Genomic DNA, 26376 nt, shown 5'->3' with positions numbered 1-26376 from the left:
CCCATTCTCGTACAGCTTAGAACGGTTCAGCAATAACATTAAGTGGAGAGAAAATATAAAAATTATACATACTATGTTCGGACGAAATCATTTTATGTTATTCTACTAGCGACCCGCCCTCGCTTCGCTTCGGAAACTGTAATTTATTAATGATTTCTCCACCATTTAATAGATGTTATTATGCATATAAACCTTCCTCTTCAATCGCTCTATCTATTAAAAAAAACCGCATCAAAATCCGCTGCGTAGTTTTAAAGATTTAAGCATACATAGGTACAGATAAAGCGATTTATACTATGTAGTGATATACGCTTGAGGAAAATTTTATAAAATTAAATATAGAAATATCAAAAATAGCATTCTGACTGAATTTTCAATGTGATTTATTTCTGCGTTTATTAAAGCTCTATAACGTTACCTAAATATTACTGGATTGTCCGTTTATCCTAAATAATCCAACACATCGTTAGGTAATAAAATTTAAAGAAAAAATGTGTGAATCAATACAATTTTATTTCGTATTTTGAATTAGCTTTGTTTCTGCAAGCTTTGCATTTTTAATACATATTTTTACGTTTAGTCCTAGGCGAGCAAACGAGCTCATAGTCTACCCACCTCAGGATTTCTGCGGCACATAGATGGATTACCACTGCCCAAAACCCACAAGATATCCAACTTTACTTCAAGATGGTGGCTGCTAAACAACATAACGGTTATACCAACTCTTGCCAGTTCCATCTTTGGTTGACTGGTAAAGAATACCTTAGACATTAAATCCTTCACTGTACTCTTGTTCATAAACGTAAATATATAAATAAAAATTGCTAGAAATTCTTTTTTCATTTAACTTAATCAAATAAGTATCTCTTAAAATTAAGAATATTAGAAGGAATATTAAGAATGATATTGTAGTGGTTAGTATCCCACGTTTATTCGAGAAACTGGTTTTATTATTATTAGTTATATAAGAAAAACATAAAATAAAAAGCTGTCTCTGATTCATCAATACCCAGGCCAAACTGCTAATCCTATAAACCTGAATTTGATAGCGTATCTCTATAACTCTAGTAAGCAAACCACAATATATTTATTTTAATTGCACCTCTAGAAGCCTGAGAAAGAATGCGTAATCTTTTGTAAGGAAAATCATAATCATTTATCTGATTTACTTGATACGTTATGAATATTCCTAAAAACCAATAGACAGATACGAGTTTCACTAATTGGATCGATCAAGGAAACGAAGTTTGTAAGATAAAAATGATTTAAATTTACATTGATGTTGATAGATTTTATCTGACTCGCGCTATGGTTTTTGTTCTATTCTTCGACGTTACTGTTTTTGGTATGTATTTATACATAAATAAAATGTACAACAGTTGAAATCGCTGGAAAATTTCGTTACCTGCTAAAAACTTTACTGGGGGTAGGATCCGTAAACGGATGCCCTAGCGTTAAAAGAAAAAACAAAAAAAAGGACCTCTTGTGAGTCCGCACGGGTGGAATACGACTCCGGAATGGTCACAGGTATTTAGTTGTTTTGATCGGGAAGGATATCGCCGTACTTGCGATGGAGTTGAACCGAATAAAATGTAATTTCGCGAATCCAACGAGCCTCAGGTGTCACTAACTTGGTCAAGGCAAACCGCGCTGCCTTTATGGATTGTTCAGACAGAGCCACGACTCTGGGGCAGGACCTCTTGTGAGTCCGCGCGGGTAGGTACCACCACCCTGCCTATTTCTGCCGTGAAGCAGTAATGCGTTTCGATTTGAAGGGTGGGGCAGCCGTTGTAACTATACTGAGACTTTCGAACTTATATCTCAAGGTGGGTGGCGTTGTAGATGTCTATGGGCTCCAGTAACCTCTTAACACCAGGTGGGCTGTGAGCTCGTCCACCCATCAAAGCAATAAAAAAAAACTTTCTGTATTTTGTTGTGAAGAGAAAAACTGAGACGAAATAAACAGTTTATTGTTTTTTTGTTCGCAGAGCCGTCCAGAAAAACAGTTGTCATCGTTAGCGTCTGGTCCACCGCCGCCGGTGACCATCGTGCCGCGCACAGCTGACGGTCCGCGACCTCCTGGCTGGAACAGCCAACCCCGCAAGCATGGCTCCAGCAGGTTCAACGTTCAAAATCACAACCAGGAACTGGTCAAATTGCCGCCTATTAAAGGTAAAGTACGTTGTATGCATTTAATCTACACGAAAAAAAAAATATTTTAGAATAAAAACTATAAATACGATGATAAAAAAATGATTGTATCTATATCTATACTCTATACTAATATTATACTAATATTATAAAGAGGAAATATTTGTTTGTTTGTTTGTTTGTTTCGAATAGGCTCCGAAACTACTGGACCGATTTGAAAAATTCTTTTTCCATTAGAAGCCGACATTGTCCCTGATGAACATAGGCTACTTTTTTTTATGTTTTTTTTATTTTATTTTTTTTGTTTCATGTGTGTTTTAATGTTTCCGAAGCGAAGCGAGGGCGGGTCGCTAGTAATATATAAAATGCGAAAAAACTTTTCCTTCGAACTTATATTAACTATTTTCGTGCCGCCACATTCCTGTCCGATCGATCATAGATGAAAGTTTTCAACACCACTGTATATAATGTAGGTATGTGTTTATTTCCTCTTTATCACGTGCAGGTTCTAACTGTAATTAAATTTACACGGTATTCTCAAAATTGAAGGTTACAATGTTTATTTGTTGTTTAGAAAAATTAAAATTAAAATCATCTCTTTGCAACTGTTACGAAAACTCTAGAATTTATAAAAATTTCATTTACTTTAGACATTTACATATTTTCGTTAATTCTGTATTTGTCCGTCCTTACATATCCGATCCTATGGAGCGAATGGTAAACAATCGACGTTGCCCTGAACACGTCAATACGGATCCTCCCGATCCATTAACGGTGCTTTTTAGGTACCTCAAGCACCGGTCGTCGTTCTCGCCGAACCCGTCGCTTGCGACGAAGGGCTCGACGAGTAAGTTAACCCGTAAACACAGCCCACTGAGTTTCTCGCTGGATCTTCTCAGTGGACCGCGTTTCACTGCTCTTGCTAGGCCCAGTGTTAGCAACACTCCCGGTTTTTGCGGTATTCGGTTCTCTCTTCTCAACTCTAATGCCTCATTAATTTGCTCCAACTTCACCTATCGTACTTAGTCAATTTGGCTCCGATATTCATTCCATTAACATTTTGATCAATGAAAAACTTTTGATTTGACAAATTCAGAACACCGCATTATTTTTAATACTCCTCTCCATACAGCCCAACGAGACTTTAGGTCTTTAGTTTTAATTCTATTGTGTTCAATCTTTGTTTGTTGTTTCAACAGCATAATTGCATCAAAGTCATTTTGAGGACGAAATTTGTAATAAAATTGTGTACCGTTGAAAATTCGACGTTAGTGCGATGACGTTGAAAAATTATATATTTTTGGCAAACCTATAGTCGAATTCGCCGTTGACTGAAGAGCGTGACGATTATCCATTGACGACTCCATCTCCACTAATCCGTCTCTGTTCATTTTAATGAATAAAAATATGCATAATTTATAGTATCTGTAAGCTAAAATTGATTTAATTTGTACAGTCAACATCACAGAATATGGCATAAGACAAACAGTAATTTATATTAGCAAACGGGCTCTGTGATCTCCCTTTGTAGATTGCAAGGAATTTTTATTTAAACCACAAAGCCCTTTCTCGACATCGCATAGCCCCTGAATACTTTACAAAACATGCTTTTGTCACGTAAACAAAACAAAGGGTTAAGACAACTCGTTGAAAGATTATTTATTATTAAAGTGGCTATAGAATTTTTGAATTCAAAGTTTCGGGAAAATGAAATGTAAATATCTTACCGCAAAAATGGGTATTTTTCCTTTCCTGCCAGTTGAACTTTCGGCTCCACTAATGGTTACCGTTGCTCATGCCAAGGCCATAAGTTGCTGCGTACCGTTTGGAATTTTTTTATTAGTTAAAATGAACCAACTAGCTCACAGGTCAGCTCCTATGAAGCGATTACCTATAAATACCACAGCGTGTAAACCACAGCCCGATTTGTTCTAGAACATATTCCTCAATCCATATTTCTGAGTGCAATGTACTCATTGCATATGTAAAAAATTTACATATATATTGTTTTGCGCCGGTAATACTGATAACGGATTGTTAACTGACACACCCAGCATGCTACACCGACTGGTGGTAAGACGTATTGTAATGCAAGCAGGCATATGTCTGTTACGTCGTCAAAGATGAGACGGCCGCTTCTCAATATGATTTAGTATTTAACCTCATATCTCAGGGTTGTTGAAGGCCTTTACGCCGTCGGTGTCTATGGTCCTGGTAGCCATTTAACACCACATCGTTTGTCTGAATCCATGTCCAATGTCTAATACAGAAGCAATAAGAAAAACAGTCGATCTGTGTTTTTTTTATTGCTTAGATGGGTGGAGGAGCTCACAGCCAACCTGGTGTTAAGTGGTTACTGGAGCCCATAGACATTTATAACGTAAACGCGTCACCCGCCTTGAGATATAAGTTCTAAGGTCTCAAGTATAGTTACAACGGCTGCCCCACCCTTCAAACCGAAACGCATTACTGCTTCACGGCAGAAATAGGCAAGGTGGTGGTACCTACCCGTGCGGACTCACAAGAGGTCCTCCCACCAGAATCTGTCAGATAATGGTTTAATTTCTTCCGTATAGTTTGACGATGTCCTCCAAGTTTGAGCCCCGTGAGATTACCTACTTGATATAGCGTAGCTGGAATAAATAACCTTAATAACCTTAGACATAAGCAAGCTTGCTTATGTCCTGATCTCGTTTACCCATTTCTGAAAAAAGCAATACCCTACGGGATGTTAAGTTTTCAGTGTAAACAAAACACGTTATTAAACATAGACTTAGAAATCATTGTTTTTTTCCAATAATGACTCGCGATGTCACCTGTACATAAAATGACAGCATAATTAGTTTTGTCTGTACAGTTGTTTGCTAACTCCTTTGTTTAAAAATGAAACATATCCACAATACGTTAGTAAATACAAACATTATCGTTTTTCCTTCTAAGTATTATAAATTATCTATAAATACATAGACAAAACAGTCTAGTAGTGTTTTTCGTTGGAAGCTATTTACGGGATCTAGTGTAATCAATTTAAAAAAATGGAAATATTTTTTCACGACTGGCGAAAACGTGTATAATGCTTTCAGGTTTATTTTGTATGTGAGTTTTTTTTTTTTTAAACCATAACTTTTATACGCCTGACTAGATTTGAATGTGCTCACATTGGCTATATTGTTTATTTAATTTAAGGGCGGTTGTCTTTTTTAATGAAACGTTTTAATTTTAGTTTCGTTTTTTACGAGAATAGACATTACAACTAAATGAAAGGGAAAATTTGATGCATAAAATGAATCTTGGGTCATCGGTGTATCAGTGATTTTGATCGAATTTCGACAGTTGGGCGGATGCTAGCTGTAAATTAATAAATGGCTGCTATATAGATTTCGATGGAACGCTACGGGTCGATAATATTATCGAGGAAAGGATTATAAGATAGGAAAGTTATTCTATGCAATAATGTACCAAAAATGATCACTGCATAAAATAAATAATAAAAATAGAAAACATGAAAGTGACGTCACTCACTACAGGCGAAAAATGCGCGTTTTAGTGGGCGAGTTTTGAGTATGTTTTTTTCGTTAAGCGTGACTTGATTAAAAATATGTTTTGTATTAATTAACATCGAGTGCTTAATGGTTCTGTGTAGATCAGAAAATCCCTATTCTATAGGGGAAAATCCAAGCCCCTCTTTTTCCTAATAATCTTAATACAATCTGTCAAGATATTTCTATTAGATGCAAAATAGCTTCGTATAGCTTTATGCAAAAACGTAAAATAACTTCAAAAACACAAAAAATTATGAAAAAATGAAGCTCAAACTTGCATAATTCGTCAAAAGTATCACGGCTTAAGATCTTTTCACACTCGTACCTAAATGTGTAAAGTGCCGTGTACAACACGAATGGAGGCATTTCGCTAGACTGTAGCTTTTGTCTTTGTCTTTCCTTCTGCATAAAAACTCGGCCCCATTTCAGCGTTGGAAACGCGAACACTTCCCCTGAATACGGTCTTCATTGAACATGCGCTAAATCCAAACTTACGTATTCGTCTTTAGAATTTTTACGTCACCCTATTTGATTTCATTATAGTGAAAACGTTACAGAAGCCGTACTCACTACCCATTCAAGACCAATCAATAGAAGACCAAGGTCTTTTTTGTTCACGACAAACATGTTTTTCTCAGATCTAAAGAAAAACAAAACAATATCGGTTGATCTACTGACAAGGTACGATTAAAGAATGGATATATAAAACCTATACTAGACGAGCCCGACCCTATTTAATGGCTAATCTTTAATTTTAATTAAATCCGATCGCTACCAAACTTCACAGGATTAGCGGCTAGGCCAATCTGAAGATTTCTAGAAACTTTCATCTAAATCCTTCCAGCCATATATAGATATATCATTATTTCTGAAGCGGATTTCGATGACTCATCTTCAAAGGTTGGGTCGCTGACAAAATGTAAGGGTATGTTTTCGTATACGCAGGGGATGGGAAGTTTGTTAGATAAGTTTTTAAAACATAAATTCACCTTTACTTCTTAACTTGTTTAAATACAACGATCTCACTTATTAAATTATTTTGTTTTGGCTGATTTCGATACGTATTCATAAAAGTTTTGACTAGTTTGGTAATGTGGATTTGTTTTTAAAGAAAATTACTTTTATCTTACGAGCGCAGCAATTATTTTATTGGTAGTGATTAATTCCGGAATGGTGAGTGGGATAATCGCTATTACAATACAATTGGGACTTCAATCTCGTGGCTCATGGTGGCTGTGACACCATAGACGCCGGTATCTATAGTGTCCAATTAAATAATCAACTAACAACTGACAGCGTTGTGGCCTAAATGATAAGACGTCCGGTGCATTCGTATTTAGCGACGCATCGGTGTTCGAATCCCGCAGACGAGTATCATTTTTTCTAATGAAATACGTACTTAACAAATGTTCGCGATTAACTTCCACGGTGAAGGAATAACATCGTGTAATAAATATAAAACCCGCAAAATAATAATTTGCGTAATTACTGGTGGTAGGTCGTCTTGTGAGTCCGCACGAGTAGGCATCACCACTCTGCCTATTTCTGCCGTGAACTAGCAATGCGTTTCGGTTTGAAGGGCGGAGCACCCGTTGTACTGTGAAAATTGAGACCTAAGAACACATATCTCAAGGTGTGCGAGGGCATTTACGTTGTAGATGCCTATGAGCTCCGGTAACCACTCAACACCAAGTGAGCCTAGAGCTTTTCAGTAGATAGCATCAAAAAAATAAAATTCTCAATTATATTACTCATTTAAAATGTTCGAAATCAATAAAAAGAAGATTAAATTATGTGGGTCACGGGTCATCGGCACCTCTTCTACAATCATTTTAATTCCGTCAAACGCTGTACACTAATCGTTCCTCTTATCTTAATTAGACGACAACCTTGGAAGCAGACTTGTATTTTAAATTTAATGATACCATTATTTTGTTGAAGTGTGTATATTTTGATTTTATTTGTGTCCCAAAACGTCCGCGGCCCTGAATGACGTCTATTTTATCATTAAGGTATGTTAGTTTCTACTTCAAATAATAGTAATATCAACAAGATCTCTGAGATTATTTTCAATTCAGTTAGTTTAGATATCGCTACACAATTTATGATATGAAATAGAATTTTCAAAGGTATGTAGATTCTTGTAGAACCTATTTTGTAGGAATTGTGTTGAACTTATTACTTTATCGGTACGAATGGACTCAATATAGGAATAAATAGGAAAAATAGAGAAAAATAGCTTAAATTATGAGAAAAATTCAATTGGTACACAAATTGTTAATCGATAAATGTATTTAAAGACTTTGCTTTCGCCTTCTATTTTATAGGAAACAAATGAAGAATTATTATTCTTTAAATTTTTTTTTCACGGACGCTATATTTTAATTAATTACCTCTGAAATCATATCACTCTCATAACTCCGAAAGATACAATATGATAAAACGCCTCAAAATAGGCTGTAGATCGTGCTAAAGAATTAGAAATACATACATAATGTATAAGCTGGGGAAACTTTACCCTCGTTCAGTAGTCCAGTGATGAAGTCAATTTCACTCGTATTATTTATTATAACTACCTCTAGTTTTGCATAGCAAATTCTCAGTTAATATTGCCACACTCCATGTAACGCAACCCGGCTTAGGGATCTTAACCTTATGCCTGACCTTCTCCTAATTGGGTACAACGTACAGCCAGTAGGGCCTCTGGTTTCTCATAACCGGATATTATTTCCGGTCTGTAGATTTTCATAAAGATATTATCCGTCAGGCGATGCAGTAATTTATACCTACTTAACTACCTGCCTCCAATGTGCCAAATTTTCAATATCGGAATCGTTAGAAAGGCAAAGGCATGTTCTGAAATAAGTTATTCTGGTCACAGCAGTGGGATACTTTATGTCTGGACTTATGTTTTATGAAGCACAAGTTCGGCCTCGCATGGAGTATCCCATCTCTTCTAGAGGTATTTATTTGGCTCTTTACAAGATATTTGCGTTCGAATTGTGGATAATGCTCACCTCACATATCGTTTGGTAATTTAGTGTCAACGGAGAAACTATATACAGATCGTTGGTGTTTTTTAATGCATGTTCTATGAAAACCGCTCTGAAGTAATGTTTGAGATTTTAATTTCCCGTCGTCCTTTTATTACACTTCCTCCCATCGGAATTGAGCTCATCGTTGATATTATACAAAATAATCACTGCGATAATCTCAGTGCGTTTCCAGGGATATTTTCCACACACTATCTGACTGCAATAAAATTTCCTCTACGACTAAGTATGTTTTTTTTTTTTTTTATTGCTTAGATGGGTGGACGAGCTCACAGCCCACCTGGTGTTAAGTGGTTGCTGGAGCCCATAGACATCTACAACGTAAATGCGCCACCCACCTTGAAATGTAATGCGGAAAGGTCTGAAACTTCCGAAGATGTAGTTTTCTCTAAGGTTCTAGTAGAAATTGAAGATTAAGATTTTGGTAGGACTGTGTGAAATAGAAAACGCGTATAGATACTAATTAAACAATATAACACACTATTCGAAGCGCAACACAACAGCGGTTCACTCTTTATTTGAATTTTTGCGATAGACCGCACTACACTTTTCGCGCGATCGTTCTGACACTGACGTCTCTGAAATGCTCTAATTTAAGAGGTTCACAGAAATGCCACTCCATTCGACTAAATTACGGCAAAAGGGGAGAAACTAAGTCCCCATTTCTATTTTGCAGTCTTCATTAATAGATGAAACGTGTTCTAAAAATTCGGTTCTTGCGGTACATTTGTTTTTGGAGATTTTAATAACAAAATATTCAGTAAAGCGTCTGTAAAAAAAATTGTACAGTTACAAATAACAGTGCCGGTAGTAATTATTCGAGAAAGGACGAAATGTGTTTATCTCGACGTTCCTACACATCGTGATCGTATTTGTGAAAACTAAACAAATTCACGGCCTACGTTTATTATGGAAGTTGGAAAGTAAACCTATTTATACGTTTCGTTTTTTTTTTTTTTTTTTCGTTACTCTGAGTTCGTCCAATTTTAATTCCTCGATGGCCTCGATGAAGTGAATTGAACAACAAATCAATTTATAACTCAATTGAACACACATACTGGCGAGAAGGAATGTCACCTGTGTGCTTAGTGCTAGGTTTTTTAACTTCTCGATCGCGGAAAAGTTAATTCAAATTTGTATGGAGTTGGAACAGCGCCCCTAGCGGCAAACGAAAGGAAACTGTTCCAACTCCATACAAATTTGAGTAAGCACACAGTTCGTCTGTATATCAACAGCGAGCCTAAGCTAAACAAACTTGCGTGCAAATAATCAGTCAGTTATTTTATTTGGAACCCGGTAGATTTTGCCTATTATCGCCGCAAAACATTGCATTCCTGTTTGAAGGGTGGGACAGTCGTTATACAATACACTTTAATATTCGACCTCATGTCTTGACACACAACGTAATTCGTGACAAATACCGAAATAAACATAAATTATTTCCTGAATTGTCCAACCAGCATCTGCATTGATTTTGATCTCTGTGAGAAAGGTTATATTGACAGTAAATCTATCTGTAATTCGAGATCGTTTTTTTTGTAACTTTTACAAATTATCCCTTATTGTTATGTCTCGCAATATTATCGTTTAACACATAAATTTATACCGTACACCCGAAATAATAAAGTTCAAATAAAAAAAAAAAGTTTGAATCTCAAGCGACGTAACATTTCAGAAAAACAGAACAACCTTTGTAAAGGTATCACAAATACACAAAATACAGATTGTAATCTGACTTATCACGTCACAAAGGCTAAGGCTAAGGCCTTCAGTGCTTACAGTTAACTTGATCATATTTAAAAAAAAAAGTAAACGAATTCAAAAATTTTATTCAGAAAATATTTAAAAATGTGTGACATGAATATTTACTTACATATTACATTTTGTCTTTTGTTTTGTTATATACATTTTCTTGTAAAGATAGAAAAAATTGTTTTCAATTTTTATTATTGATCAAACTAAAGTTTATACTGAATCCTCTTTGCCTATTTATACATTTATTATCCCTACTATGAATTATTAATATAGTTTAATAATACAACCAAAAATATTTTATTTACTTACTATCAAAAGACGTATAGAATGAATTAGCTATTTCACGCAAAGAGAAAAATAAACCGTGTGTATTTAAGCAGAATCAAGAAGCTCAGACAACTTGAATAATACGATTTGTGGGCAGTAGCATGATCGATGATCGTGGAAAACGTCTGGCAGTTACCCCCATATTAAGGGGAGAACCGATCCCTTAACTTCACCCAAATAAACTTAACCAACCCTTGTGTGCAATAAAAATCCATATGTCTAAACGAAGCACTTATCTTTAATTTTGTGCAGTAGCAATGTTTCTAATATTCTTAGATGATTACATTGTAATTTTCTATGAGCATTAATAAAATAATTGTTTCTATCAAGCGGTTTGGTAAAGTGTGTTTTGTGTAGTGATAATTCGAAATATTGAGTTTAAAAAATCATTTGAATTCATTCTTCAGATAAATGGACTCATAAATTTTATAATCCTTTGCTCGAAATCATGAAGTTTTAATTTAAAGGATGTTATGTAATGTTTGGGTATAAATGGAATAAAATACAATTGCGTGATGAATCAAATTGTCAACCCTATTATAGTTGAGGTTGTGTAAAGCGATGGTTGCGAGGGGACGGCAGAAGACGGCGCGCATGTGCGGCGAGTACGGTGTGCGCAGCGCGTGTCAGTCCAGCCGCCCCGCAGCTCGCACCGGTCCCGGCGCTGCCGGGCTCCCGCTCGGATGCCGCTGCCGGCTACCGCTTGCGATGGTCCACGCCGGGCCGGCCGTGCGCGCGCCCTCTCGCGCGATGTTCGCCGCCGCCGATACTAAACCGCGTCGCGCCGTCTCGCCTCTTGGTATACCGAAATCTCCTTCGTTCCACTCTGGACTTGATCTCGTCGCGAATCAAGCGACAACTAAGCGCTCCGAAAGCGTATCGGACGTCGCCAGAGCCTTTCGGTTTGCGTTGTTCGCCGGCATGGAGGGCCAGGGCCCGCCGCAGAAGGCGCCTTCGCCGCCCGATGCGCGGAGCCCGCCGCCCCCCGTCTCTGCCGCTGTATCACCCGATCGTCCCGTGCTGGTGATACCTAATATTGATAGAGAGAGTCTAATGGAGCAGTTGCCACTGCTGAAAGGTTCGTCAGAATCACCCGAATGAATTTATATAGAAAATAGTGAAATTATCTATTTTTTCCTATGAAAATTTGTCATACCTGTTTGCACTGCATACATACAAACATACCTAATTTGATGTTGCCAATATATCCGAAAGTGCAGCAGTTGGTGTCATCACATGACACTCACAGCACAGGTAGCTTTGAAAATGAGTTTTCAGGCTCTTATCTCACGTATTGATAGTAAATATATAACATAGGAGGGAACGATTACTGACTCACCCATGCCTCGTAGTCAACCTTGAAGGGGCACAGCGTTCTATGTTCACTGAATGCGGTTGAATTGCTGAAATTAATGACCTATTTCACGTACTATTCCGTATCATGTAGCAAAATGGCGAAACTGGCGTAGAAAATGTTATCGACCCAAAGGCGGACACCGGCCGGCTTTTGTATGTGTGCGATTGCAAATGTAATGCGACGACAATATTTCCTGCAGTATTTAACTATCAGCATTATTCTTCCGAAGCTTAGTTTATTTTCTGATATGAGTAAAACACGATTATCTCATTACTTCGTAATTAGACACTTATGATGGACATTGGTTTTGTTAAAACAAATATTAGTGCATCAAGGTTATTCATCGTAAAACTCACGATGGCCAGAGTATATATTTATCAGCTAATACAGTAATTGTTCCATGCTGTGTAGCGCGATTGTATATATTTGATACTTACGAAAGAATACGAAATGATTACGCATTAAATCGATTACCTAAATGCAACGTTGTTTTTTATTACCGGTATACTGGTATCAGTTCCACTTTGCTTGAAATGTGCAACTTAATACGCATTAGGCATTGTTAACACGTCAGATATTTTGAAATTTAAGTAGCCGTAATGAATCTTCATTTATGGTATAATAGAGATGGTATGGTGTTTATTGTTCAAGGAAATAATCTATACTAATATACATCTACAGTGGTTTTTACGGATGTTCCGTTATTACTACTGGACCATGCATCCGATTGACTTGAAACTTGGTATCCTTGTAGAAAATACATCTACTTAATGGATAGGCTAATATTTATATGAGTGTTGGACTCCCTACCCCAGTTGCGGGGGCGTTAATGATGAGAATCTTTGTGGGGGTGAGACATAATAATGTTAATTTTAAATAGCCAGCGAAACGGATGGGTATAGCTAGCAGATTTCTGAAATTGCTTCTGAATTTCTACTTAAATTGTATATGTTTCAAAGGTATTTTAAGTATCTTTTATATGTAAATTGCTCATTCTTATTTATGTGTAAAGAAGCAAAATTTAAAATTTAATTTTTATTTTTTATTTTTAATAATAATTATTATATTATAATACTTTGTATTAATTGTATGTATATTTACGGAGATATGTATGTGTACATATATGTATATGTATTTCACTGGAATGGTACACCGCGCGTAGTTCGTTTCCAAATGATTCTTGTCCACCTGATAGTTTTCTGGAAGAGATCGCTCTTAGCGATAAGACCGCCAATTGTACTTTTTTGTTTTTAATGTATCGCACTGTTTATTTGTTTTTTGGTGTACAATAAAGAATACTCTCTCTCTCTCTCTCTCTCTCTCTCTCTCTCTCTCTCTCTCTCTCTCTCTCTCTCTCTCTCTCTCTCTCTCTCTCTCTCTCTCTCTCTCTCTCTCTCTCTCTCTCTCTCTCTCTCTCTCACACACACTTGAACACCTAGTTTTGTAGGTAGGAGCAGTAATTAAAGCAAGACGAACATGTGATTTAAAGTATTAGTATCCTAATCCTAGCAATATACGAGTATATCAATAGAACATCAGTGTCAGTTGATATGCCCAAGAAAACCCTGAGAAAGAGCATCTTTGCGACAGTCTACCATTATCAAAGCTAACCAACTACCTACTTCCCGCGGCGAAATCTTTTAATCTTGACATAATTTGGTAGTTTTATAGAGAATTTACAACAAAATTGTAAAGTCGAAATTCGCTGAACTTTTTTTTTATTGCTTAGTTCGGTGGACGAGCTCACAGCCCACCTGGTGTTAAATGGTTACTGGAGCCCATAGACATCTACAACGTAAATGTGCAAACCCACCTTGAGATATAAGTTCTAAGGTCTCAATATGACTACAACGGCTGCCCCACTCTTCAAACCGAAACGCATTACTGCTTCACGGCAGAAATTGGCAGGGTGGTGGTACCTACCCGTGCGGACTCACAAGAGGTCCTACCACTAGTAAGTGGATAAGTGAATATAGTTTAATAATAAAATATATTCTACATTTTCTCGTTTACAGACTAAAACTTAATGACGAACTTCTGTCTGTACCAAATGATAAAAAATAGGATATTTCTAGAGTCGTAATAGTTATAAATACTTCAATCGCACTGGAAATTAAACAATTTTGGCGGTAGGCTTCGTTGCCAACAACATTTGATATTAAGGGTGTCAACTGGTGGTAGAGCGTCTTGTGAGCCCAAACGGGTAGGCTCCACCACCGCCTCTCTATTTCTGCGGTGCAGCAGTAACGCGTTTCGGTTTGTAGAGTGGGGCACCCGTTATACTTTAAAAACGGAGACAACTCTTGTCTCAAGATTGGCGGCGGTATTCTCGTGGATATTGTCCATGGGCTCTCAACACCAGATGGGGCATGAGCTCGTTCACCTATTTTAGCAATAAAAAAGAACGATGTATGAACATACCTATGCCTTCAACCCGCATAACTAATGAGCGTTTTATAGCTTCGTGATCGAATAATAAAAATTATTTTGTCTTTCCTCTGACCGACTGTCCCTGCAAATTTCTAAATTGTTAAGTCCATACTGAAAATTTAATTTCCGTTCCAAAAAGTTAAAGCCATTTCAAAGATCCTGTTTTATTTTTTGGTCGCCAGATGCACCCGCGGCAGAAAAAGAACAGCTCTTCGTGCAGAAGCTGCGGCAGTGCTGTCTGCTGTTCGACTTTGCGGACGAGCCACTGTCTGATCTCAAATGGAAGGAGGTGAAGAGGGCCGCGCTGCTCGAGATGGTCGAATACGTCACGTCGCAGCGAGGCGTCATCACCGACTCTATTTACCCTGAAGCCGTTAATATGGTAACTATTTACAAACATATATTGAAGTGAAACTTCTTTATCGACGTAGGGAGGAAAAAACGTATGTAACAACAACAGTAAATTCAACAATTCCTGAATCGCGGTGACGATTTGTTACACAGTTGATAAACTTTCTCGTATTTCTCTTGCTAAATCATGCCTACTTGGCGTGATTACATGATTCGAAAAATTAAAATCATTGCCACCAGCGCCTCCTACCCGACACTAACGTAACTTATATTGGTCGGAGTGGTCATATCGTCCTGTAGGTATATATGTGCAAAATTTTCATATCAATAGGGCTAACATTCACTCTCTTAAACATCGATATAAAGTCACAGTATTTGCAAGATAGCAACAGTAAGTGTATAACTTATTGTGGCGTGAAAATAGTGAAGAAGTTTATCTCTGCATTTTTTTACTGTATCGATGAGCTCACGGTCTGCTTGTTGTCGTCTGGTTACCGGAGTCCATAGAAGATCACAACGTGACTGCCGCCAGACACTAGAAGACACGAGATCGATTTCTCGATTGTGTTGCATAATGGCTATTCTAGGACTTAAACCGAAAAACATAACTTTTACTATGGCAATAGTTAGAATGGTTATACCTACCCTTGTAGGTTACGGTCATCCACCACATTAGCATCGTTGGTAACGATATATTAATATTTTGAATATATATGCAACGATACACCTAGCATTCCTTCGTCTTTCCAAAATACTTTTTATCTTTGCAAGGTTATGATTGTTTAAAACAAACACTACGGATATTTTTTGTTTATTCTGAAGAACAAAGAGAAGTTTTCATACAAAGGCTTGCATTAAAAATTGAATTATAATGAACTAGAAGCGTGCACGAATCGACAAGAAACACTAGATGATTTTCTAATTGGTTTTGTTAGCGGGTGGGTACCACCACTCTGCCTATTTCTGCCGTGAAGTAGTAATGCGTTTCAGTTTGAAGGGTGGGGCAGCCGTTGTAACTATACTTGAGACCTTAGAACTTATTCTCAAGGTGGGTGGCGCTTTTACGTTGTGGATGTCTATGGGCTCCAGTAACCACTTAACACCAGTTGGACTGTGAGCTAGTCCACCCATCTAAGCAAAAAAATAAAAAAGTACAAATGAAATGTATGTACATACATATATAACATATACGTACAGTTTTATTTTTATGAAGAAGTCTTACATGTCTTTAATACAATACAGTTGAAGTCTTAACTGAAAGTAGAGAAATGTTTATTGACGGAGGTCATCGCGTCATGTTGTGTTACTCTTGGTGTGACGTCATCATGGAGGGCTGACAATAAAACAAAGTGAAGAGTGGTCAACCGATTCCCAAAAATCCATAAAACGCAATCACCTACATGACACCGGATTTGTTCCGAAAATCACGTATGGGTAGCCATATGTTTTAACCATCAAAACCCAGACGAATGACTCATTTTTATTTGATGTTGTGAATATTTGTAATGGCTACAAACACACAAACTTATTTTATTAGTATTAGAGTGTAAACTGTAAACCGAGGTTACAAGGATATCGATATCCTGTCTAGGTTCCAGCTTGAGAAGTTTTTCATTCGTTATACCATACAATTGGGACTTCAATCTCATGTTCGTAAGTGAGGGGCGGTATGCACGCTAATGATGTCCAGGGACTCTCGTAAACTAATTAATAGATAGGCAGTGAGTTCTTGGAATGCTATCAGTATTTTTTTTATTGCATTCACGTGTGAACGATCTCATCGTCCTCCTAGTGTTCTGTCATTACCGCACATACGATATTGAAGTCTCATTTAATTTCTATATTGAATCTCTATGCTGGTTATCTATATTCTAATACCCTAAACTTAGTGAATCGTGTTGAAGAGCTGTCTGATTCTATTCTTGTTCAGCTCAGACTCTTTCTTAAAATTAAACCTACCTTAAATGTGAGACGAACGTATGGTCTATTCTATGTTGAGCATTTACCGGAGTCAATAGACCGCAATTTAAATACCGAAGTCGAGGTAACATTTGTGACCGGGATTTCTTCACCACAGAGACTATTATAAGGGTGACACCAATCCGTGCGGATTAAATAAGTCCTACCACCAGGACTCGAGTAATTACTATACTAAATTTGGTTATATTACTACCATTGGAGCAGGGGAGGCGCTCAGTGGTCCCACATATAAAGCCGGTTTCTTCGTCTATGGAGAGTCGGAGGAAATTTAGAATACGACCCAAAAAAAAAACAACGGTTCTAAAAAGTACCTACGTGAATTTCACGTCTACTGCATTATTCAACCAAAAATACTTTTTTTTTATTGCTCATGTAGGCAGACGAACATACGGCCCACCTGATGGTGAGTGGTTACCCGTCGCCCATGGACTTCAGCAATGCCAGGGGCAGAGCCAAGCCGTTGCCTACCTAATCTTATAAATAAAAAAATTGGTTATATTCGTTCTCAGTTCGCGATCAATCTATTCCGGACGTTGCCGCCATCGTCGAATCCTAACGGAGCGGAATTCGATCCAGAGGAGGACGAACCCACATTAGAGGCCGCCTGGCCGCATTTACAGCTCGTCTACGAACTGTTCCTGCGGTTACTCGAGTCTCCGGATTTTCAGCCAAACATTGCCAAGAAGTATATAGACCAGAAGTTTGTTTTGCAAGTAAGTATCTTCTTCTTTTTCTCTACCTTATCCGACTAGGTGGGGTCGGCACAGCTAATTTTTTTCTTCTTCCATTCTCTTCTATCAGCCGTCATCTCAACCCTCACTCCTCTCTCTCTCATATCGTCATTCACACACTCCATCCATGTCTTCTTTGGTCGACCTCTTCCCCCTTTACCTTGTACTACCATTTCCATACATCTTCTAGTTACATGCAACTAAGTATGTTGCATTAAAATTTTATTCGTTGTTGTTCCTTATTTATCGCTTTGGTGGGTCTTAACGCTTTCGCTACAGCAGACCTTACTACAAAGTCTTGCAGGAAAGGACGCTCCATGCCGAAAGCGTACATCACTCATCATGTAATGGCAGTGTTTTGTGGCGGGCGAATATAGTCACTGGTAGTAGCGAAAGAGTTAAAGACGTGATTCGTTTTTATTGAATAGATAAGTGAACTTGTTCGCTATCCACCTTGTGGTGTGGTAATCGGAGCTCATGATTTGAGTGCCGCCGCACCATGAGATATAAGGTCGATATTTCGATGGTATTGTATAACGACGGTCCCACTCTTCAAACCGGAATGTATCACTGCTTCGTGGCAGAAATAGATGGCGGTATCTATATGTTAATACGTGAAGCAAAAACTTTGTACCCCTCTGTACGAAAATTGCGCGGACGGAGAAGTATGAAATTTCCCACACTTATACAGAATATAGGGAAGGAATGGAGAATGTTAATATATTTTTTTAATTATGCATAAAAATACATTAAATCAATAATAATAAAACATTACTCACATTACCATGTATTTGTTGAAGTCAAACTTTTCATATTGCTTAAAGTCTGTGGTCAAATTGAGAATGGATTAAATATTGTTTGTCTTTATTCATATTTGTCTAAAGTGTAGTCTTGGCGAAATCTCTGATACAAAAGTATAAGTCCATACAATACAATAGAACCATACTTATAATTCCAACTAATTATAGTCGAATTTCGACTACTGGGTAACCACAACTATATACAATTGCTCCCTTACATTACGCTCTATCACCTTAGAGAAAATCCGATTTTTACTAAAATAATGAAATCATAGATAGCCCTTAAAAATAAAATCAAATTAAGCAATTTAAAAAAGTATACTCGCGTTGCAACATATTGGAAATTTATTCTATAAGCTTCATAATACGTATAGTAATCGGCAAACTTCTTGAGCAAATGACCTTGACTGCGCAGAACCGAATTTTAGATCACTTTGGTGGTGAGGGTGAGGCGCGACGGCAGGGGAAATCGTATCGAGCGCGTTATTGGTAGATCAGTCGAACCTTGCGTCCCGCACCGCGCCCTCATTCCGCTTGCTCCCAAAAGTACGCTTGCGTACAGTGGAAAGTCTATCGTTATTAATCGTTAAGTTATTTGTTATAATTGCTTGTGGACTTTGTTGCCATTGCTATTTGTTGAGTGTTTGTTGATTTTTTATAAAACATACACTATGCCGTGACAAACTGGTGTAGTACTTAAAAGAAAGGGTAGAAAATTTGTGTACGACGTATATTGCTTCATTATAAAACAGGGGAAGAATGATATGGAAAAATTAAAACAGACTTCGGAAGCAACAAAAACATCATTGAGTACTGTTAGGTGCATTATTAACGAAGCTAAAGGCTCTGGCTTGCTCGCCGTGTTTCGGACTCCGGGTAAGAAAAGATCAGGGAAGAAGAAAGTTACCGGAATGGATAGTTTCGTTCAATCTGTAATAAAAAGATGTAATCATAATAACTACATAACAAGCAGCGAAACTCCGTACCGTAGAAAGGCTTCGAAAATTTTAAAGAAGATATAAATTTTAATGGCTCGGAATGAAGCTTACGACGAATTATGAAAGAGCTAGGCTTCAGATGGAAAAAAAGAACAGAAAATAATCGGAAGCTGGTAAATGAAAAAAGTAACATTCGATTACTACGAATCGAATATCTTCAAAAAATAATTAATTATAGACAAAAAAGAAGACCGAATCGACCGAGTTGTAAACTACGCCGATGAGCCGTATGTCGAATCATCACGATGATAGCGACTCGGCAGATGAAAACAGTGATGATGATGATGGTCAAGATTATGATAACGAAAAAAAAATTACAAATACCAGCTTCGCTTCAACTGAACCAAGACCTGGCAACAGCTCTAGTTTTGACTTAATAGAAGGAATATCTATTTTACCCCAAGATTAAATTATTACAATTATTAACCTATATGTTTTGTTGATGTTCTAATAAATATATAAATAAATACATATGTTGATTTTAATAATTTAATAGCATTATGACGCAGAGTAAGTAATGTTTTTGCACGTGAGTGTACCATGCGCAAACTTACCCCCACTACGTCAACAAATGCTCAAGAAGTTTGCCGGTTATTATAATTAAGTTTAACATCTAACCAGCCAACTCTTAAATATTTTTTGATGTACATACTTTACCTCCTAAACTGCGTTGCACAAAACATACCTACCACACGCACACACTAATACATAACAACACACACACTCGACACTCGCATGTGTGGTTTACATAATACGTCATTTTACATTAGTTGTGTCTATCTATATTTTCCTTGATCTGTGTACCTCTTGTAAATTTTTTCTTCAGTTCTTTTTTAGTAGGTACTTGAAATACTGTACGATCAAAGCTACATCATATTTTAAATAAGACAGCTTATAGTGACCGTATTTTGCAAAATAAATTTTAATTATCACTAGCGACCCGCCCTCGCTTCGCTTCGGAAACTGTAATTTATTATTGTTATTCCACTACTTAATGGATATTATTATACATATAAACCTTCCTCTTCAATCACTCTATGTATTAAAAAAAGCGCATCAAGCATACATATGGATATAGGGACAGAGAAAGCTACTTTGTTTTATACTATAATATATAGTGATTTACCTACGTACTATTGTTTGTTAATTGTCTAATCTGCTCAAATCACGTGTTTACATGAAGAATATCATGATTTTTTCTCGTTGTTAATTTACAAAATATATTATGATATTGAAATGATTGAAGGTAACAATCATTTTTTGTACACCATTTAAACGTGTTCCCTGGAGTGCTGTGTCAATTTACAAATACACGGTCAAGGCTATATGTCATTGTCGAATACAAAATAAAATGAACCATGACTCTTTGGCCTTAAAGCGCTATTTCGAATAAATTATGTTTAAATATTAAAACAATACATTGATTTCTTCATAGTTCAGCATCTGCAATCAACACAAAATTTGAATGATTGATTGTATTTAATCAATAAGTGTTAATTTGCCAGTAATTATCCAAAGTAATTATAGCATGTAATTAGTTTTAATTTAGGTAATTATAATTACTTTCGTTAGTTAGTAGATAATGTTGTGTGTGTTAATTGATCGTGTGAAAGACGATCTTGGTACATTCTAGAAGCCGAGGCATATGTAGAAAGAAACACTAAGCAGTTACAAAGGGTTTTTATTAGAGTGAAGACCAGTTCTTCTGACGATTAGCGACCAGCGGAATCCATCACGTGAATCAAAGTGAACGCGACCACGGTTGCAATGGTTTTAGTACAGATTATTCTAAAATCGAAATAATTTGTAATTTGGGATATTTTTTTATTGCCCTAGTAAGCAGACGAGGGTACCGTCCACCTAATGGTGAGTGGATACCGTCGCCCATGGACTATAAAATAATTAAAATTGTTTTTCTAGTTCATATGGATGTGCCCGCCTGGTTTTAAGTGGTTCCTAGAGACGCCCGTAGACATTGAAACGTAAATGCCGCCACTCACCTTACGATATATGAGTCGACTATTATCAAAGCCGGCAATGTGACTTTTGGACAATTATTGGTAAATCAGAAAAACGAATTATTGACTTTGTATTCCATTGGCAGTCACAAAACTCTTCTGAACGACATCTTAGATAAATAACAGGTTAAGTATTAACCTTTATTTAATGCAGGTTTTGAACCGTATTCTTTGAAGGAGACAATTATATTCAAATCAATCTGTATTGACATATCAATAACATTTTTTTGTCCAAATGCACAGATTGCCACCTTTGATAATAGACGACTCATATGAAGCCCAAATCTCAATTGCGTCCTACGACGGCTTCACAAAGGTTTTCAATACCCGATGATTTTTATTACAAAATTATGTAATGAATAGCTTTTGAAGTCTCGAGTGTTGAATACGCAATACCTATTTTAACATTTAATTTGAATAAAAGTGCTAAAGATCGAATAGCCAGTCATGTTTTCCGTTGTTTCAGCTCTTGGAGTTGTTCGATTCTGAGGACCCACGCGAACGAGACTTCCTCAAAACAACTCTCCATAGGATATACGGGAAATTCTTAGTTCTACGCGCTTACATAAGGAAACAGATCAATAACGTATTCTATAGGTAAGGGGCCTTTATCATTCATGTAAGAGGTGATCGGACCTCCTGTTGTTAACTGGTACCATAGAAAACATTTCAAACGAGGTTTGTGGAGAGTACTTAGCAGTAAGTAGCGGCTTGGCTTTACCCCTGTCATTGCTGACGTCCATGGGCGACGGTAACCATGCATCATCAGGTTAGTGCACATGCAGCACACACATGGGAGAATGTTTCCAAAAGTATCAAATCATGGTGAATTACGGAATTATAAATTTACTAACCGTAATCGCCCGCTTCGCTACGCATTTAAAATTATAATAATATTATTATTTATTGTCATTATTATTAGGGAGTCCATCACTCATATAAATATTAGCCTATCCATTAAGTACATGTATTTTCTACATGGATACCAAATTTCAAATCAATCGGATGCGTGGTTCAGTAGTTATAACGGAACATCCGTAAAGACGACTGTAGATTTATATATTAGTATAGATTGTTCATTTACCAGAAAAAAGTACTTGTTTTATGTATAAAAAAAAAACCTAATATACATTCAAAGACAAGAAGGACGCGTAATTCTTCTCACCTAAAATAAGACTTCTTCTCAGTTGCCCCTCTTCGAAAATTTGCGGAACACTAATCTAATTAACAGTCTTATCGCGTCTACCGAAGATTGATAATTGATAAATAATAACGATGATGTTAAGTAAATCAACGTACATTGCATTACGTACTTATCTTAAGTATTTAGAACACAAAATTATGTATCGCACAATGGTTGCGATGGGCGACGCTCTCCGGAATGGATTGGTCAAATAGCGTGTCGTAAAACTAACCTTGGCTTAGTAAGGTAGGCAGCGGCTTGGCTCTGCCCCTGGCATTGCTGAAGTCCACGGGCGACGGTAACCACTCACCATCAGGTGGGCCGTATGCTCGTCTGCCTTCAAGGGCAATAAAAAAAAAAAAATTAAAAAAAAAATTACTTAGATGTAAGCGTTTACATTTTTCTGCAAAAGAATCGAAAGAAATCATCTGTCTCTTTCTCACAAAGTGTATGTTTAAAATACGGTAGTCTCAATTTAAAGTTTATAGATGACTTCGTAATTCATGAACGAGATTTAGCATTATTCGATCTGATTGTTATATTCTTCAAAATTCGTTAATATTATTTTTGTTGCCCTTGTAGGCAAACGAGCATACAGCCCACCCGGTGGTGAGTGGTTACCGTCGCCCATGGACTTCAGCAATGCCAGGGGCAGAGTCAAGCCGCTGCCTACCATAAACTACCATATTTCACTTTGCCGACATCGAAATATTTTAATTGTAACTTTCGAAGACTGATGAGTGTGCGGACTATAAGTTTTTTGTCCCACGATACTTTCCTGTTATCACTAATACAAATTGAATTGGAATATGACATTAATTATCTTTGTTTTTTTGTTTTTCAAGTTGTAACCGTAATTAGGGTAATGTTAGTTCTCCGTGTAACAGAGAAACCGAAATATCAATAAATAGTTTATAGAAAATTTGACGGCAGTCAGCCCAACATTGAAATGTAAAGACTTAGACGTCCGTGCCTACGTAATGTATTGGAAACTTCGGAACTAATAAACACCATAAAACTAGTTTTAATTATAAAGTCTTAAAATATAATTATTTAATAAATAGCCGTACCGCTTCCCTTTGCATTTAAAATTAACAGTATTATTTATTGTCATTATTATTAGGGAGTCCAACATCATATAAATATTAGCCTATCCGTTAAGTAAGAACATGTATTTTCTACTACATGGATACCAAGTTTCAAGTCAATCGAATGCATGGTTCAACATTCAATAGTTCTAACGAAACATCCGTAAAAACCACTGTAGTTTTATATATTAGTATAGATTAATAATTCTTTTAAATGTTTAAACAGGTTTATTTATGAAACGGAACACCATAATGGCATCGCGGAGCTCCTCGAAATCCTTGGTTCCATCATCAATGGATTCGCGTTGCCTCTCAAAGAGGAACACAAATTATTCTTACTCAGGGTAAAGTATCGTCCCTTCGCTATCAGAATATCGATCTATAAATAAATTTTGCAAAATTGCCAAAAAGTATAAAGAAATATTTCATTTATAAACGAGCGCCTTTACTAAGTTTACCTTTGTCTTGTTATCGATAAAGCTCACTATAAATCCAGTAACAATGTTACAGTAATTTTGGACAAGAAACTATATTGATAAACGATAATATATGTTATATTTAAATGTACACATATAACGTTCAATGTTGTTAATAAGAATAATAATGTTTTATTACGATTAAAAATTCCCTATTTTTTTTTTTTTTTTATTGCTTAGATGGTTGGACGAGCTCACAGCCCACCTGGTGCTAAGTGGTTACTGGAGCCCATAGACATCTACAACGTAAATGCGCCACCCACCTTGAGATATAAGTTCTAAGGGTCTCAGTATAGTTACAACGGCTGCCCCACCCTTCAAACCGAAACGCATTACTGCTTCACGGCAGAAATAGGCAGGGTGGTGGTACCTACCCGCGCGGACTCACAAGAGGTCCTACCACCAGTAAAAATAATGTAATTATCCTTACCTATTCGCTGGTAGCCTAAGAGGGTATTCTAGTTACGCCCGGACAGATAGGTGAGCTCACGGGCTCAATCTGAGAGAATTTATTAACACTAGCTCTAGCAAGAGCAATGCTTCGTAGAACCGAGCACCGAATCGGAATTGAAGCCACAATTTGCATACCAGAAGAACTTCGTCTCTAGGTTTCAATACATACGTCGACTTTTATATAAATAGATATGAAGGTAGTTTCACTGTACTATATTCACCGTATATGTGGATGTGTTTTTAAACGCTAAATATCCAAATACGATTATAAATGAATTAAATGATTATGTAAAGAAAAACCTTTTTTATGTAATTGTTACATAAAACCTAAAAAACCTAAAAAAAACTAAAAAAACAAAAAAAAGATTTTTCTTATACAGATGGAACTCTCTGTCATTGAGAAAAAAAGTCTAGTTGTTTTATTTAATTCAAGAATACTATGTAAAATATTTTTTTGGAAAATATAGGCTATAAATGTCTGTTGTTGTCTTTAAATGTTGTCTTAATATTGTACAGTACATTTTTTTCCTACCTATGCTGATAGCCTTGAGAGGCTATTTCAGCTTCACCCTAACGTGTGTAGGTGAGCTCACGGGGCTCGAACCGGAAGTGTTGCTAACACTGGCGAAGATCCGGCGAGAAACTCAGTGGACTGTGTCTATGGGTGTACAGTACAGAAAACGCAATTAAGTATTTTATTATTGTTTAATCACTTTTAGAATATTTCATAACTATATATGCGTCTATTTCTGCCGTGAAGCAGTAATGCGTTTCGGTTTGAAGGGTGGGGCAGTCGTTGTAACTATACTTGAGACCTTAGAACTTATGTCTCAAGGTGGGTAGCGCATTTACGTCGTAGATGTCTATGGGCTCCAGTAACCACTTAACACCGGGTGGGCAGTAACCTCATCCACCCATCTAAGCAATAAAATAATAAATAATGTGGTTGTAATGTTATCGTTTGCAGGTACTACTGCCGCTGCACAAGGCCAAGTCGCTGTCGGTGTACCACCCGCAGCTGGCGTACTGCGTCGTGCAGTTCCTCGAGAAGGACCCCTCCCTCACGCAGCCCGTCGTCAGGTACCACACCACAGCCCCTACTCATTTCCGACTCATCCTATATATTAATACGTGAACCAAAAACTTTGTACCCCTTTTTACGAAAATTGCACGGACCGAGGAGTATGACATTCCCACACTAGAAAAATATAAAAAAAAAAGCATTAATCATAGGTACATTAAATCAATAAAAAAAACATTACACACACACTGCCATGTATTTGACACAACACACACACACACACGCACGAACGCACACACACACGCACACACACACACACACACGCGCACACACACACACGCACACACACACGCGCGCGCACTCACGCACGCACGCATACACACATACATACTCTTTGTTTATTGTCAAACTTTTGTTAGTGCCTAAAGTCTGTGGTCATATTGAGAATAGGTTAACATTTTTTTATCTTTAATACTACTACTACGGTACCACTAGTAATTTTAACAAGTGGACTGCCATGTTGACATGAAAACTTTTCTCCTACCGCGTTTAGTTTGTGATCAAGCTTACTCCCATGACGAAGCGATCAAAAGTAATGTGCAAATAATTAACTAACAATGACAATTTAATACAAATTATATCCCCCAGTCGTTGTCAATACA

General features: G+C 37.0%; 1 protein-coding gene across 2 annotated transcripts in view; it reads left to right on the top strand.

Annotated features, from left to right (window-relative positions):
• Positions 1-26376, top strand: part of LOC101740039 (serine/threonine-protein phosphatase 2A 56 kDa regulatory subunit delta isoform) — a 56197-nt gene that overhangs the window by 22492 nt on the left and 7329 nt on the right. The window contains exons 3-8 of one of the 2 annotated variants that reach the window (XM_038020336.2): positions 1989-2172; positions 14798-14997; positions 17456-17659; positions 21960-22090; positions 23991-24108; positions 25661-25773. In XM_038020336.2, coding sequence (XP_037876264.1) covers positions 1989-2172; positions 14798-14997; positions 17456-17659; positions 21960-22090; positions 23991-24108; positions 25661-25773 — 950 coding nt within the window. Of the gene's footprint in view, positions 1-1988; positions 2173-11581; positions 11907-14797; positions 14998-17455; positions 17660-21959; positions 22091-23990; positions 24109-25660; positions 25774-26376 lie in introns of those variants that run through there. The other variant, XM_004921745.5, reaches the window with a different exon arrangement.

Source organism: Bombyx mori, chromosome 25 (assembly GCF_030269925.1).
Source record: "Bombyx mori chromosome 25, ASM3026992v2".
In the NCBI taxonomy this organism is placed as follows: Eukaryota; Metazoa; Arthropoda; class Insecta; order Lepidoptera; family Bombycidae; genus Bombyx; species Bombyx mori.
Note: the sequence above shows the minus strand (reverse complement) of the source record. Positions and strands in the feature narration are given on the sequence as shown.